The 17,683-nt window shown below is 39.0% G+C and overlaps 1 protein-coding gene across 4 annotated transcripts in view; it reads left to right on the forward strand.

Annotated features, from left to right (window-relative positions):
* LOC108250984 (tenascin) overlaps positions 1 to 17,683 on the forward strand; it is a 68,379-nt gene that overhangs the window by 40,926 nt on the left and 9,770 nt on the right. The window contains exons 11-22 of one of the 4 annotated variants that reach the window (XM_037979477.1): positions 1,070 to 1,492; positions 5,260 to 5,535; positions 6,764 to 7,036; positions 9,810 to 10,085; positions 10,183 to 10,455; positions 11,424 to 11,732; positions 13,297 to 13,569; positions 13,840 to 13,962; positions 15,758 to 15,901; positions 16,005 to 16,124; positions 16,209 to 16,352; positions 16,460 to 16,590. In XM_037979477.1, the coding sequence (XP_037835405.1) occupies positions 1,070 to 1,492; positions 5,260 to 5,535; positions 6,764 to 7,036; positions 9,810 to 10,085; positions 10,183 to 10,455; positions 11,424 to 11,732; positions 13,297 to 13,569; positions 13,840 to 13,962; positions 15,758 to 15,901; positions 16,005 to 16,124; positions 16,209 to 16,352; positions 16,460 to 16,590 (2,765 nt within the window). The remainder of the gene's footprint in view (positions 1 to 1,069; positions 1,493 to 5,259; positions 5,536 to 6,763; positions 7,037 to 9,809; positions 10,086 to 10,182; positions 10,456 to 11,423; positions 11,733 to 13,296; positions 13,570 to 13,839; positions 13,963 to 15,757; positions 15,902 to 16,004; positions 16,125 to 16,208; positions 16,353 to 16,459; positions 16,591 to 17,683) is intronic. The other 3 variants (XM_037979478.1, XM_037979479.1, XM_037979480.1) reach the window with 3 other exon arrangements.

A 17,683-nucleotide genomic window follows, 5' to 3' on the forward strand; every position in this document is an offset into this window, starting at 1 on the left:
TATATATATATATATATATATATATATATATATATATATATATATGTGTGTGTGTGTGTGTGTGTGTGTGTGTGTGAAGGTGCATGCTGTTTTGTATGAATATGGGCCTGAACACATGCTATATATTTTGGAAAAACAATGAAGGATTGGTGCTGCAGGCTTAAACATTTCAACACTACCACCTGTAATGGTAGAATTTACATCAATTACATTTAAGTAGTGTAGCTATGCAATAATGAATCCAACTAATCAAATTTGAAACATAAACAGCATTTTTTGCTGTGGAATTTCTTTCACAGTATATTGTAAATGATACAATACTGCTCATCACCATAACCAATTTCTGTATAACTGTAATTGTGACTTAAAACTCATCTGTCTACTTTTTCAGGGTTTTAAATAATTCTAAAATTTTGCACAAACATAGAAGAAAAGTGCTGGTTCATATACCAGGTTTAGAAAACTCAGTAATATCAAAATACTGTTGGAATTTAAACATTATGCACCACCAATAAAATTTGCTTTTATTTATGTTTGGTTTTAATTCTGTAAAGATGTATTTGAAAATGCATGTCTTTTGGCATTCATCATAGGGTGCTGGAGCACCCTCTGCATCCTTACTTCCCACTGCCTTGCACCCACACTATTCAATGTCTTCAGTCTCATTTATGGAATTAGACCGTTCTCTTGCCGTTAAAAAAAAATGCACCAAACTTCACTCACATGTCATCATCACGACTCCACTATCTTTCTGTAGGACAGCAGGAATCAAACAGCTGTGAATGGCTTCAAGATCCAGTTGAAGACAGCTGTCTACTTTCACTGTGGTGGACTTTGCAGCATCTTCAAGCAGTTAATGGCACAGACTTAAGTGTCTTGAATTTTTTAACTGTTGCTTTGTAATGAAATTGCAATACAAAACATATTCACATGGAAAAATAATTCATTTTCAACAAAAAAAACTTTGCAGAATAATTTTATTGTTCTTCTAATCCCTTTTCTTCACAGGATCTTTTGCAGCTATCAGCTGTCTGAAAATTGCTATTTAACAAGTTTTTATTCACTTTAGCACCATCAGATGTAAATACGCAGAGCATAAGAGAAGCTCCAACAACACAGTCTGCTCTGGAGAATGAAAACCCTGATCCCCTCCTTCCTATAACCAATGAAACATTTTCCACTTCTGACGTTAGTGGGATGAGTTCTGGGGCTGAGCCTGAAGGCTCAGACAAGCAGTTCCGCAACCTCTCAGTCAGTGTTACCACCACAAGTGTAAGCCTGGCTTGGTCGGCGCCTGACGAGGTGTTTGACAGCTTTTTGGTGGAGCTGACTGCTCCATCAGCAGCAGCACAGCCTCATGTTACCCAACTACCGGGAAGTCGGAGGACAGCTGAAACAGACGGTCTGTCCCCTTCCACACTCTATGATGTAACACTGCAAGGGCTAGTCGAAGGGAGGCCATCTTTACCTCTAAGCTCTTTTGTTACTACAGGTACATGAAGCAAATTTCTCTTCCTGTTGGCATCATCACAACCCTTTATCATCACATTATTTAGATTTCTGTTTGAATACGTCACACTGGCTTCACAAATGGTTATTGTATCATTCATAAGATACTGTAAATCTCCATCACATTCTGTGTTTCTAATTCAGTATAGTATAGAAATCTAAAATAATATCATGTATTTTAATTTTTTTCACAGCCTTAGGAGAAAAATTTTATTATGTCAAAAGAAGTTGAAAATTTCAGATTGAATTGTGAAATTTTAAAAATATTTATAGAAGATGCTATATTTGAAGATCAAACTTAGCCTCATGGGCCAGTAGTCTTTTTAAAGTAAGGTTAAGCTATATCAATTTCTATCATTTCTGAATAAAATAAATTTTTAAGAGTTGTTCTGAGGGCAGGAAAACTCAGTGCATTACAAATTATAAATAGTCAGTATACTCCATCCATCCATCCATCCATTATCTGCCGCTTGTTCTGGAGTACAGAGAAAACTAATTTCAACCAGTTGTATCAGCAATCTCATTCTTTCAGTCAGTATCCAAGGTTAATGACCATGGGTGAGGGTAGGAACGAAGACCGACCGGTAAACAGAGAGTTTTACCTTGCAGCTCAGCTCCCTCTTCACCACAATGGACCGGTACAGAGCACCCAGTACTGCAGAAGCTGCATCAATCCATCTATTGAGAAGGTCCTCAAATTATTTCTTCCACTGGCTGATGACATCACTGGTTGAGGTCAATAGCACCCCACCTCCACTATTCTCAGTGTTGGTAAAGTGCTGCTTTCCATGCACCAGCCACCTGATGGTTTGCTAGAAACATCTCAGAGCCGATCAATATGGTCTACTCAGGCCTCACTTAACTCCTCCCACACCCAAGCCTTTGTCTCAGCAGCACCCACAGCTACAGCCTGCTTGGCCCACTGGAATCCCTCAGCTGCCTCTAGGGTCCTACCAGCTAACAAGGCCTGATAGGACACCTTATTCAGCTTGACAGTCTCAATCACCCAGGGTGTCCACCACCAGGTTCGAGGATGGCTGCCACAAGAGGCACCAACAAACTTGCAGCCACAGCTCAGGGCAGCTGCTTTGATAATAGCTGTGCAGAACAAAGCCCACTCAGAGTCAATGTCCCCCACCTCAGCTGGGATGCTGTTGAACGTCACTGAAGTCCCCCAGTAGAATGGTAGAGTCCCTAGCTGGAGCACCTTCCAGCATTCCTGCTAAGGACTCCAAAAGGCTGAGTACGCTGAACAGTCAGAGTCCATCCCCCCACCAAAAGGCACAGGGAAGCTACCCTCACATCTACAGGGAAAAACTCCAATGCACAGTTGCCAAGCCGGGGGGTATAAATCGCCCAACTGCAGCCAGGCACCACTCATCATGGGCAATGCCAGAATGGAATATGGTCCAGCCCCTCTCAGGGAGATTGGTTCCACAACTCAAACCGTGCGTTAAGGTGAGCCCGACTATATCTAGTCAGTATCTCTCAACCTAATGCACAAGTTCAAGGTCCTTCCCCACCAGAGGTAACATTCCATGTCCCAAGAGCCAGCTTTGGTAATCTAGGGTAAGAGCGTCAAGGCCCCCGTCTTCGATTGCTGAAAGCCCTTCTTACAGGCCTGGCTCCAGAGTAGGCCCCTGGGCAAGGGACATTGAGTTCCTTGCTGTCTCCTGTCCATACAGGTGTTTTTGAAGTATAATCAGTATACTTTGTAATAAGAATAAAATATGTAAAGCGGTTGTAATATTTTTTTTATTGCAGAAAGTCTTAAATTAGGATACAATTTCATGAAGTCAAGACTGCTACTTTTGGTAAAATAACGAGGATGCTGTGAGTAGGTAATTACCTGATTTTTTAAAATACCAAAAGTAAAAAATTGTACTTTTTTCCCTATATTTTTAACTATTATAATTGTATTTTAATTATATTCCATTAGTTAGAAGCCACATGTTCCCTTAAGGTACTATCTCATTGGGTTGTGACTGTTGGTGACTCAAAATTAGCAGAAAAATGGTGAATTTTCTCTTACAGTCTTACTGAGAATTCTGAGTGTTGGTGTCCAAGTGACCAGTTATTTGTGAACTTGAACTGAATGCAGATTAAAACCAGTTTTTTAATAATTGTAATTTATCATTGGTGGGCTTTTTGGACTTTTTCTGTCAGAAGGTTTTCAAGAGAAAGACTGTCACACAAATTTTTTGAACATGTTCAAAGCTCAAGCAACAGGGCTGTGTGCCTCTACAACTCACTAATGAAACTTAAGAACCCATTGGGCTGCCCATGTAACTTAAGAACTGTGAAAATCACAAGACATTCTGAAGGCATTTAAGAAATATAAGCCTTTATTCGTCCCCCAAGGGGGAAAGTCACAGTGTCACAGCAGCATTTGACAACAGAGAACAACAGCACACATCCAATTTACATTGTAATAGAATAAAATAAAAAAGTAGACAAATTAAGCAATATATGCATATTTGTTCGTAATATATCTACTCCATTGGTCTCCAGCTCGTCTTCCAAGAGTGCAGGTCGTATAGGTAGCACTGGAGACATCAAAAACATGATCCTAACAGGGCTCACATAATTTTTATACATTTTAGGTCCTAAAAATAACAACTATCAGTAGAAATGTTGTTAGGTACATTTAAATAAAGTGTGCTTGCAGGTTTGGTAGAAAAGCAGATTTAAAAGAATCAGATGTTCTACAGATTTTGAGTTGTCTCACTGTTTAACTGTGTACCTGCACCTGCACAAAAACTCATGGAAGAGTAATCATCAAAAACCTTGTTCTGTTTTTACATACAGCACTAGAAACATAAATTAATAGAAGCATGATGTACTATGAAGCCTCTCACACAGTGACTGCTGGAGATGGGCACCAGCTCCCTGTGACCCAAAATGGAGAAGCGGGTAAAAAAATGGATGGATGGATGATGTAAAAATAAACATAACTGATGTTAAATTGGTAATCTTAGAAATTGGTTAAACTTAAATTATTGAGCATGGTAATAGATCAGTGCTTTGGGTTTGGGTTGTAGCTTTTGGTACAGACAACATATTCATGTAAAAAAGAAGAGTGAATTTTATAAGATTCAATACAAAATTAAAAAAAACTACTGAAAATTAAAAGAAAGAAGTTTTCTACAACTGTATTTTCATTCTGAACACTGGAAATTTTTATATTTAAACTACCTCAAGAGTGTTGAAAACAACCTTTTTTTTCTCTCTTGTATTTAAAAACATTTTTCTAATAGACTCACAAAAACAGTTAAGTGCCCAGATGGACTGGTATGAATAAAAATAAATAAATAAACTGCAGATGTTGAAATAACATGTGCCTGTAATGCAATAATCACAATTTTTAACATTTCACATATGTTCATTCATTTTGGCTGTTTCTGTGAGTAAATAAAAACACTTTTTAGCTGGCATCCAGTCACACATTTTGCTCAAAATGGTTAATTAAAATACATATTAATCATCAGTATAAGAAATATACTGTGCAGATTTAGTCTCCTACTTTTTGTCTGGTCTTTATGACTTTGCAATGAATATGTTTAACTTTTGTTTAACCTGAGTGCTTCACTTTTTTATCATTGAGTGTAGTTTGTCCTCTACCTTTAAAACTTCAGATAATTTTACCCTCAGTATTTAGCTGTTTCTTTTGCACTTAAAGATGTCCCTTGAATAAATTTAATAATTCATTTTGCTGTTCAGTTGACCCAGTCTGATGTGTTTGTCTACCAGCGGAGCTGAAGCCAACGATAGATAACCTATCCATCTCTGACATTGCTTGGAATGGGTTCACTGCATCCTGGAACCCCACAACGGAGGACTTTGACAGTTTTGTCATTGAGGTAACAAACATGGAGAATTCCGCAGAAAGCCAGAACCTCACTCTGTCTGGAGATGCTTTAAGCCTGGGCATCTCTGGCCTGATTCCTAATACCAGCTACATGGTTGGCCTGTATGGGATACATCAGGGCTCCTTCCTTGAGCCCCTGTACATTGAAGCCACCACAGGTACCTGCAACTTATTGTGTTGCAGTTCAACTTTCTGTCTTTCCCATCAATAATTTATTCTTTCTATTTGACTCAACACGCAGCGTGCACACTTGGCTGCATGAAACAAGATCAGGACAATAACCAAGTTTTCATTTCTGGCTTAACTGTTCAACATCAGAACCTCAGTGTATTAAACTTCTGCATCCTAACCAACATTTTTACCTACTTCCAACCTCCAGCCACTGTTTCTATTTCACTGAGAGTAGGCGGAGTGATAGGCGCCAGCGCTGCATCACTGAACCAAGCATTCACCCTTACTCCCAACTGCTCGCCCCCTCCCAGTTAGCAAGTGCATGAAGTCCCTCCCCCTCTGCCATCCCTGCATTGTGGTCAGATCTGATGCTGATGTGCTGCAATGATTGCAAAAGCAAAACCAATAACTTTCACCCTCCCCGGCCCATTTACTGTGACAGCGTGACCCATCTCATTTCATCCATCAGCCTTCATTCAGTGTGTAATCGATTAACCTTGAGCAATCATTTGCCCGTGTGTGCAAGCGATCACAGCATACATGGAGTATTCATGTCAGCTGTGAGTCTGTGAGTTTGTGAGAGTGAAAGCAAGATAGTTGGTTATTTTTTACAGAATATCAAAGTGAATATCCTCATTTCCCTTTTGAACTACTAGGTGGCAAATGATTTAAACTTCCTGTCATTATCAAGGTAATATGCTAATAAAATAATTTGAAACTAACCTTACTGCCATTGTGTTTTGCAAGCATGTTTGCATTTAAGGGCCTACATGTCTTGTTGCATGTACAAAAAAACTTTTTTGGGGGGGTGGGTTATGCCTTACTTTAGTTGTCAAACTGCATCGCAGCAATTTTTTCTGATGAACTGCATGATGAAATATTGCTCAGCATGCATGAAATCTTTCTTTCTAGTCACATTTTGTGTAACAGGAATACTTAATTCATTTGAACATGTAGGTCAGTAGAATCCAGCAATTTACACAAAAGCTTTTTGAGTTTCTTACCTTGGCATTTATTGTTGCTTATTACTATTAATACATTTTTAGAGAACAAATATTTGTTTTAAATTTAAGCTGCAGTATAACTTATGTTGCAGTGTTTTGTATGTGCATTTTTATGCAAAAAACATGCATGTAATTAAACTTTTTTTAAGCTATTAGTTTGGTCAATGTACTAGAGAATGATAAATATTTAACAACTGATTTCTTTCTTCAGTGACTCAACCTGTGGTTGGAAAACTTTATGTCTCAAATGTAACATCTGAAAGCTTTACAATCCACTGGAATGATACTGAAAGACAGTTTGATGGTTTTATCCTGGAGATCATTGACTCTGATTGGCTGACGGAGCCAAAGGAATATAACATATCCCATAATGTAACGTCCCTTGATGTCACAGGGCTCAGACCCAGCACTCATTACGTAGCCTACCTCTATGGGACGTACAAAGGATCTCAAACAAGTGCTCTCAGTATTGTTGCGTCAACAGGTATTTTGACTTTATGTGCATCTAATTATTCATCTCATAAAAAATTAGGTTATTTGTTTTACAACCTCAATTCCGAAAGAATGGGGATGTTGTATAAAATGTAAATGTAAAATCAGAATGCAATGATTTGCGAATCTCATACATCTTACATTGTATTTGCAACGGAACATAGTAAACATATCAAATGTTTAAACTAAGAAATTGTAGCACTTTTTTGAAAAACAAAAAACCAAAACAAAAGCTGACTTGAAACTTGATAGCAGCATCACATCTAAAAAAAAGTTGGGACAGGGGCAACAAAAGGCTGTAAAAGTAAGTGGTACGAATGAAAAAACAAGTGAAGAAATGTATGAACTCAGGAACACTTCCACAAATTATTGTCTGTACATTGTTTGCATGTTCTCCCTGTGCACACGTGGGTTTACTCTGGGTACTCTGGTTTCCTCCCACAGACCAAAAACATGCATGTTAGATTAATTGATGACTAAAATTGTCCCTAGGTGTGAATGGTTGTTTGTCTATATGTGGCCCTGTGATGAACTTGCGACCTGTCCAGGGTGTCCCCTGCCTCTCGTACAGTAACTGCTGGGGATAGGCACCAGCTCCCTGTGACCTGGAATGGAGAAGTGGGTAAAGAAAATGGATGGATGGACATTGCAGCAAGTCAAGTCCCTTAGGCATGTAGACGTGATGAATATGACTTGCTGAAGTTCAAAATGGGCAGAAAAAACTTTGAATGTGACATTGCTGTTGGTGCCATTTGGGCTGGTCTGAGTATTTCCCAAACTGCTGATCATACAACCATCTCTATGCAGTCCCTCCAGGATTTCGCGGGCATTTTTTGTGATTGTTGCGGGCTAAAATGCCTGATTTCCCAGGGCATTTTCCTAAAAGTTGCAATTTAAAAAAAAAAATAAAATCAATAAAAAAAAATTAAAATTTTTTTTAATATATAAACCAAAAATACTTACTAGTTTTGTAAGATAATTACCAACAAACATTGACATTATCAAAAGGTGCGTTATTTGAGAACTTTGATAGCTTATAAACTGACATTCATGACCATTTCTGGATTGTCCCTCGTCCCTTGTCTCCTCACATGTTTTGCAGACACAAAGTGTTTGTCGATGCGTTTATGTTCGATGATTACACTGCAGGACGTGCAAAACAGCTTTCTCCCACTCTCGTGTAGCTGGGTAGGAAACTGGTTTGCGACCGCAGTGAAGTTAGTTTTAAGTTGGATATTGGATATTCGTGCTCTGCGAGTTTCAGGTCAGCCATGAGCTAGACGCCGCTAACTCCACGGAGCGAGAATATCCAATATCCAACTTAAAACTAACTTCACTGTGGTGTTTTGCGCGGTCCTTTGCTGAAATCTTTGTGGGCAAATGTGAAGCATTAGCGCACATTCTCGCTTCGGTCGATGCTCCTGCATGCTCCCGCATGCTCCCGGCATTCTGATGTTAACAGGATGTGACGTCACATCTCTTCTTCTTGAGTTATTTGGGATTATTTTTGATTTCCACACTACACAAACCCACAAAGAAGAGACTAGATCACAGAAACGGTGGCGAATCACTTTAGAAACAATAAATATTGGGTTAAAGTTGCGGTGTTTTGGGCAAAGTTGCAAAAAGTTGCGATTTTGCGGGGTTGGCTTGATTTTGCGTTAATAGCTGCGATCGCAACATCGCAAAATCCTGGAGGGTCTATCTATGGTTTATACAGAATGGTCCAAAAAGACAAAATATCCATTGAGCACCATTTGTGTGGACAAAAAGCCTTGTTCATGTCAGAGGAGAATGGGCAGACTGGTTCAAGATGACAGAAAGGCAAACCTAGCTCAAATAGCCATTTATTCCAACCAAGGTCTGCAGAATACTATTTCTTTAGGCACAACATGGCCAACCTTGAAGGAGATGGGCTACAGCAGCAGGTCACACTCTTGTCAGATAAGAACAACATTAAAGCTACAGTTCACATAGACTCATTGGTAAAACATTGTATGCTCTGATGAGTCTAAATCCACTGGACTCCACAGTCACCAGATCGCAATCTAATCTATCCCTTTTGGGATGTGGTGGAATGGAAGAGTCACATCACTTCCAGGACAGTGGCCCTTAAGGCCTGTAGTTTTACACCCCTGGATTAGTTACTCGGGACAGGTGAAGGTGGGCATGACAGGCTGAATAGAACAGAGCTGAGGGCAAGTAAATAGTGACAGGGGACACAGAAAGCAAAACTACACAAGAACTTAATAATAAACTAAACACAGGGTAAACAAGAAATAAACGAGAATTGCAGAAACATAAAATAACAACAAACCTAATACAAAATAAACTTAAAAATACTCAAATCCATGACAACAAAATCTCTGAGGAATGTTTCCAACAACTTGTTGAATCTATGACATGAATAATTAAGGCAGTTTTGATGGCAAAGGGGGCCAAACCCAGTACTAGCAAGTTGGACCTAATAAAGTGATCTTGCATATTTTAGAGAGACAATACTAAACCGTCAAAATTCAAAATTATCTTAAAAAGGTACAACTTAGAAGTGAGTAAAATAGGGGTTGCTAATGAGAATTGCAAATCATTGTAATCTGTTTGTATTTACATTTTACATAACATCCCAACTTTTTCAGAATTGCTTTAAAGCATGTTGCCCATGACATTCACTTTGTAAAGTCTACTTGGACTTGCATGCATGGCCTGGATATTTCAAAAAGAAAAAAAATTTCATGCTTTTTACTATATTTTTCTTTCCCTTATAGCTGAAGAGCCCGATTTGTCCAAGCTAGTTGTTTCTAACATTACATCAGACAGATTCTCTCTGTCATGGCGAACAGGAGAGAAAGAGTTTGATCAGTTTGTAGTAGAAGTCAGAGAGTCTGCTTTGCCCTCTCAGGCAATGGGGCGCACTCTGCCAGGAGGTGTTCGCTCCACAGTCATGGCCGGGCTCAAAGCCAGTACACGCTACAACATAAAACTTTATGCCAGTGAAGGTGGTGGTCAGAACACGCAGCCTCTGTTCTCTGTAGCCACAACAGGTATCACATCTACTTGCATTTCGTGAAACTGCATGCACCAGTCACAGTGTGTCATCGGGACAACAAAACTGAAAAGTCCTATTCTTCTCTTATTCAGAGGACATCCCACAGTTGGGGCCTATAGCTGCTTCAGCCACAAGCCCTCATAACCTCAGCTTGTACTGGAGCACTGAGTCAGGCCACTTTGATGGCTTTGTTATCCGGGTCAGTGACTCTGAGCAGCAGTCTGATACAATGGAAATTAGGCTGCCTGGGGATGTCCGTAACATTACACTCACAAACCTGATGGATGACACAAGCTATGATACTGAACTTTACGGCATTTCTCACGGGCGCCGCAGTCCCTCAGTGTTTGCTAATGCTGTCACAGGTACTGCATATTTTACTGACAGTCTTTACTTTAATAAATTTATTAATAATTTATTAAAATTCTACTGTACTTTTGAATTGTACAAATATTTTGACATATTAAAAGAATATATATATATATATATACAGGTCCAGGTCTAAAACTCAAAATGCATTAGGAGCAAAACTGACATGCATCGTAAACAGCTGTTGTTTTTACAGTCATAGAGCACAGGGTAGGGAGAAAAGGACAGAAGTCTTCGTCCAGGCTAGGCTAATGCCTAACCAATTTATCTTATCAGTTATCTTTAAGGGAGCAAAAATAGTTTTAAAACCATCAGATCTCATTGCCAAAGGCTTTACAGATTCCAGATTATCTTAATCCATCTTCTGAAAAATAATATGTTGTGCTGAAAAAACACCACGCTAAAATTTAACAAAAAACAACATATAGGGTCATTTTCTCATGGACCTCTATTTGGACTTCTAATATATTTAGATCTTCTTATATGCAGAACAATAATTGGAAACAGTGTTTAAGGCACTTGCACATTGACTTTATTTTCTATATTTTATAATATATGATCTGTAAGAGAATGTCTGAGAGGTAAATCAAATGATGTGCTATTTTAAACCATGTTTCCATGAACGTGCAGTGAATGAATATTGCTGTCATGTTTGTTTTTTTTTAGAAATATAAAACATGAATATTTCAAACATAAATCTCAATTTAAGCCTCAAAATTTTGCTTTACATACATTTTAGTCAGAAATTTTCATGTCCTACGATGCATGCCAAAATTGCTTCTAGTGTGTTGTTAGTCTATGAATATAAAACAAGTACATCTTGTAAATTGTTACTTCCTTTTAGCACTGTTTACATGCACACTAGAAGAATTGACTCTATACTTGCTTTTGCAACCATTGCACACATTATCCTCCTAATGGAATCTCCTGTCCCCTCCAACCAAACCCAACCCCTCCCTCCCAGCTCCTTTACCTAAAGTGGAAAACTTGACCATTTCCGACGTAACCCCCTACGGTTTCCGAGTGTCCTGGGAGGTAAGGCAGCAGCTGCAGCAGGGTGAATCAGCCCCCTCTAGTGGTGGTTTCAGCCACTTCCACATAGTGGTGACAGACTCAGGCTGGCTGCTGCAGCCTCAGAAATTCACTGTCCCAGGGAACCAAGACCACCTTAACATCTGGGGGCTCATCACTGGCATAGGCTATGAGGTCAAGCTGACAGGGGTGTCAGAGTCAGGGCTCCTCTCTCGGCCCCTGACTACAGTGGCTGTAACAGGTACCACTTGCAGTGCACTGCAAAGCCCCTCATCTCACTAAACAGTTCAGTTTCTTGTTTTGCTGCAGTTCCTGTGTATGTACATGTAAAGCTGTTCCATTATAGAAGTTTCACTATCACAACATGGCAGTCTCCTCTTATCCATGCTAGGGTTGGTTTTTAGACCCCATCCACACAGAAACAATGTTTTTACAAGCCACCAAACTGTATTTTTTAAATGCAAACTTTTGATGTCATAGTCCCACCACCTGCCTAAACTACAACCCCAAGTGTGACAAATGTAATAACATCAGTGACAAATTACATGCTTGTGTTTGTGTTGTAGATTCAAGTTGTTCAATTACAGCCCATTACTTCATGGAGCAAACAAGACTGACAAACAGTAACATTGTCTTGAATGTTGTTTCACCAAATAATCTATGGTCAAAAAAGGTTTTAATCACTTTATTGAACTGTCAACATTGCTAAGACCCACATTGCATAAATTTAGCCTGATATGCTTTAAATAACATGAGGAAAATCCTGAATACTGTGCTCGAAAAGTGACATGACTCCCAGTCAAAACTGTCCTGTAGTTCTGTGGTTTTGTAGTTTAATGGTACTACATTTTGAGACCTGTCCACAAGAAGGACTTGGTTCTTGGTCCTTTATTCACCATCCTCATCCTTTTTGTCTTGTTGCGTTTGTACACACTAGGGCTGGCATAGTTACTAAAGCAGTTTCACTTGTTTTCTGCTTTTCTATGTCAATGAAAACATTTTTAAAAGCAGCACTGTGTTTGTCAGGATGGTTTTAGAAACAACAAATACATGTATTGCTTTGGACAAACAGCCTTTCTGTGTGGACAAGGCCTTTAGAAATAAATTTAGGTAAATGTCATGTTTCAGTGGTGAAGCTTTGGCCTAAAGCTCTTCTTTAACCCCCAAATCTAACATAACTATTTTTTTTCAAAAACAGTCTCACTTTCCCTTTATTTTTGGCATTTTCTTGGAATGCAGCCACATAAAAAAGAGAGATGTGGAGTTTCTGTTTGTTTTTTGCCTTTTCTTTAAAATATGAGCAAACATATTTGTTTGTTTTCATATTTTAGGTGTTTTCCTTCACATTTTTAATTGCTATACAGATATCAGTGGGCAGAATCCATTATATTGCTGTTGGTTCAACCCAGATTTTCATATGCAGGAAAACACTGACAAATCAACAGATGTATCAAACATGAAATGTCTGTTGATTTAAGTCCTGATCTAATTTGTCACATTATTTTTGAAATGACGCATGGAAAACTCATCTTAACAGACATGTTTATAGACATTAATAAATGCCTACAAAAAGCCTCTTGTCCTCTAGTTCTTGTATGCCTTTTTTATGTTTGAGTTGTGATTTTAACTGATTTACACTAACAGATACCTGAGCATGGCAGATTTGAGGTGTAATATGATACAGTCTGCCACCCAGAAACCATCCTTTCTGAAGGCTGACCTTTTTCTTAACTGACACTCGGTAATAAATATCTCTGGGAAAACACCACATCTGCTGCATCGTTACTGTTTTCTTGTTTAACCAGAGGCTGAACCGGAGTTGGAGCATCTCTTCATCTCGGATATCACAGCTGACAGTTTCCGTCTGTCATGGGCAGCTGATGAAGACCTGTTTGACACATTTGTCATCAAAGTAAGAGACAGTAAAAGATTAGCTCATCCTCAGGAGTACAGTGTTCGTGGCAACAAGAGAACAAAGGTTGTAACTGGCCTCATGAGTGGCACTGAGTATGAAATCGAGCTTTATGGCATCACAGCAGACCAACGCTCCCAACCTATTACAGGGCTTGCTCAGACAGGTATATATATATATATATATATATATATATGAACCCTGCAAAGTGTTATATTTATTCCTGAAAACTTCACAATTTATGTTAATGTGTGATGTGTTGAACCCAGAATCTCACTAATCATCTTTCCTTCTCTGGTTTAGGACAAGCTAAATGCTGAATGGAAAATTCTGTTCATTGTGTTAAATTTGGATATCCTGAGCTAAAGGATTTTTTCACCATAATTCACCTTTTTATTGTTTTCCTGTCTGTGCATTTTAATTGGTACTCTGCTAGGCCTCAGTTCTCCAAGAGGACTTCATTTCTCTGAAGTGACGGACTCCACAGCCATAGTTCACTGGTCCAACCCTCGCTTTACAGTGGATAACTACCGCATCACCTATGTGCCTTTTGAAGGAGGTAAGATATTATTTATTTAGGATTGTTACGCTTCTCCAATTTGCTTCTGGTTTAAACTACAGTCATCTTAGTACTTGGAAACTAATTACATTAATTTTGCAGCATGTTTACAGATTTTTTTACCTGAATTGTCAGAGATGGAAAAACAAAATCCAGTGAAAAAAATCTGACTCTTTTATAAAGTTCATTTTCAGAGAAAAAAAAGTTTGACTTGCATTGTTTGTTGTACAGTAAGTATCCTGTAGAGAAAACAAAATCCATTCTTCTGTACATACCAGCTTCAGCTCTGGGATTTTAGTGGGAATCTTAGTTTGAACTGTAGACTTCATATTTTTCACTGAGATTTATGTTGGGTTACATTCAACAGCTTGACTTGGTCATCCCAAAACTTGAACTTTATTCTTTGTGTACCATTCCTCAATAGAGCAATTTGTAGACTTAAGGTTGTTGCCTGCCCCATATCAACATATGTCTACTTTGGATTACACTGATACCTTGAATGATTAAATTTTTGGGTGACTGAACACTATCCTTGCCTAGATTCAGTAAAATGGGCCTAAATCATCATTCTTCCACCATCATGTTTCATAAAGGGCACAAGGTTTTTGTTCATGAAACAGCTAATTCAGCTCCGTCTGATCATTAGCAAACTGCAGACAAGCAGGGGTTTCCTTTTTTTGTATAGTACTTGGTTTCCCTAAACAGAAACCAACACAATGCCTGTTTTTGGACTGGAAAAAGAAACTGGAGCACCTGGAGGAAAGCTGCATGTGCAATGGGAAAACATGAGAACTTCTTGGTTTGTTTATTATGGTTTTCTTGGCAAATGTCTGAACACCTTTTGGACATATGACTCTATAATTCAGGCCTTATAAGTAGTTATTTTGTAAAAACAATTCTCATTTAAACTTTTATATTTTCTAACTCTTCTGATGGTCCCATTAAAGATGAGAAATTAGCTTTTTTAACATCCAAGACCAAGATAGACAACATGGTGTGAGGATTCCGGTTCTCGGAGTCCGGCCCGCTGTGGTCCCTCACTGGTAGGTTCGGAGTGTTAGAGATCTCCACTGGAAGAACCTGACCCAGTGGAGTGGATGGCAGCGGGGCTAGGACATGTGGGTCGGAGAAACGCCTCCTCTCAGTATTCAGAGGTACCTGTGAGGGTTAGGGTTCTTGGGATCCGGTTTGGGTTTTGTTTCTTTTGTGGGTTTTTTCATGTCTTGTGTTAGGGTTCCGGTTCTTTGGATCCGGTTTGGGTTTTTGTTGTTTCTTTTGTGGGTTGTTCATGTCTTGGTTTTTTGGTTCACCTGTTTTTGATTTTCTGATTATGTTTGTAAGTATTTAAGGGCATTTGGGTTTCAGTTTGGTTGTGGGGTCCTTGTATGTCTTTTGGGAGAGTCTTGGTTTTTGAGAGGTTTTTGGAATTCTGGAAGTGACTACGTTTTTGTTAACCAAAGGAATCTTTTTGATTAAAGAGACTTTATTTTCACCTGCTGCCTACTGGTCCTCATCTTTGCCTTGGAGCCGTAGGTGCGTGTCAGCACCCTGGGCTCGTGACACATGGTAAACATATTTGCTAACCAGGTAAACTGTGAATATTTATCTTTAGGTATCTAAAAGCAGCTTGTTTAAGCTTTGATCTCTTGTCAGTAGACGTGATACCACCACACACTTTAAAGTGGGCAGGCTCACGTATGAGGGCAGACGTGCAAACGTAAAAGAAGATAAGATCTGTTATTGTGGAACCAGCATTGTTTGTCTGAACAGAGTGTTTGTTCTGTCTCCCCAACAGGAAGCCCATTGATCGTGACGGCAGATGGCAGCGTGTCTGAGACTCTGCTGGTCAATATGGTGCCTGGAAAGGGCTACCAAGTTACTGTGAGTGCCCTGAAAGGTCTAGAGGAGAGTGAGCCCAGCACAGGCTCTGTAACCACAGGTTTGACTTCCTCTGCTTTGATTAAAAACTCATCTGTGTCATGACATCTCAGTCAGTTCGATCTAAAAGTTTCTGAAACCTTTTCTGTTTTTATGTCCTCCAGCTTTGGATAGCCCACGGGGTGTGACTGCAGTCAATGTCACTGATACGTCAGCTCTGTTGCTGTGGCAACCATCTGTGGCCACTGTGCATCACTACGTTATCACCTATAGTGCTGATTCAGGTACTATCAACAAGTGCAGCAGAAAAGTTTCATGATTGGTGCTTAAATCTGAGCTTTGATTGCGTGACTTGAATTCTGCCCCAGTGTCCCCAATGGTGGAGCACATTTCTGGGAACACAGTGGAGTTTGAGATGAATTCCCTGGTTCCAGGATCACATTACACAGTTGGTGTTTATGGTATGAAAGAAGCTCAGAAGAGTCCATCTGCTATTACTGAATTCACCACAGGTAGGTCCAAACAGGAGACTGGTTTATGTGAAGGAACACGTTCTCTGAGTTTCCAGCTACAGTACATTTTAGAATGCTAAATCTGAAGTGTGATTCTGTACTTTCAGATGTGGACCCTCCTCGTGACCTGACAGCTGTTAACATCCAAACTGACAGCGCCACTCTGACCTGGAAACCACCTCACGCTTCAGTGACTGGTTACATGCTCACCTTCTCCTCAGCTGATGGTGTAATCAGAGTATGTATAAGTTCAAATGTAATTCAATTTAGTTTGTTTATATAGCACCAGTTCACACCAAAAGTCATCTTAGGGCAATATACAAAAAAAAAAACAAGCTAAAATCACAAATTCAAATTATATCAAAAAGATTTCAATCTAATTACAGTCAACGTAATCAAAATATATTACAATACATTCACATACATTATGAAATGCAAATTGGGAAAGAAATGATCTAAGAAGCCAGCAGATTATGTCAAATCTTCACTTTGTCATGGTCTCCCATCCTGAGCAGCACTTTGGAGTCAGTGGAAAGAAAAAAACTCCCTTTTAACAGAAAAAAACCTCCAGCAGAACCAGGCTCAGAATGGGCAGCCATCTGCCTTGACAGGTTCAGATTGACAGGACAGAAAAGTGACACAAACAAACAATGACTGGTCCAGGGGTAATTTCTATGAGAAGAAAAACAAAGAAAAAACAAATGTTAATGATACAAATAATTACAAATACAAACATAGGGAGAAGAAAGAGTAAAGACAGCAGCAGAGTGAGGAAATGAGGTAAATTTGTCCTCTGGCTGTCTAAGCCTATAGCAGCATTACTAAGGGATAGCTCAGGAAACCCAAGCCATCCCTAACGATAGGATTTATCAAAAGGGGAAGTCTTAAGCCTAGCCTTAAAAGTACACAGGGTGTCAGCCTCATGGATAGAAACTAGAAGATGGTTCAACAAGAGAGGAGCCTGATAACTGAAAACTCTGCCTCCCATTCATCTTTTAGAAACTCTAGCAACCACAAGTAAACCTACAATCTGAGAGCTAAGTTCTCTGTTAGGAAAATGTGGAACAATACAATCTTACATAAGATGGAGCTTAGTTTTTGAAACCTTTTTATGTTAGAAGTAACATTTTAAATTCTATCCTGAATTTGACTGGAAACCAATAGAGAGAAGCTAAAACTGGAGAAATACAGGTGCTGGTCATAAAATTAGAATATCATGAAAAAGTAGATTGATTTCAGTAATTCCATTTAAAAAGTGAAACTTGTATATTATATTCATACATTACATACAAACTCATATATTTCAAATGTTTATTTCGTTTAATTTTGAT

This window comes from Kryptolebias marmoratus, linkage group LG14 (genome assembly GCF_001649575.2).
Source record: "Kryptolebias marmoratus isolate JLee-2015 linkage group LG14, ASM164957v2, whole genome shotgun sequence".
NCBI lineage: Eukaryota > Metazoa > Chordata > Actinopteri > Cyprinodontiformes > Rivulidae > Kryptolebias > Kryptolebias marmoratus.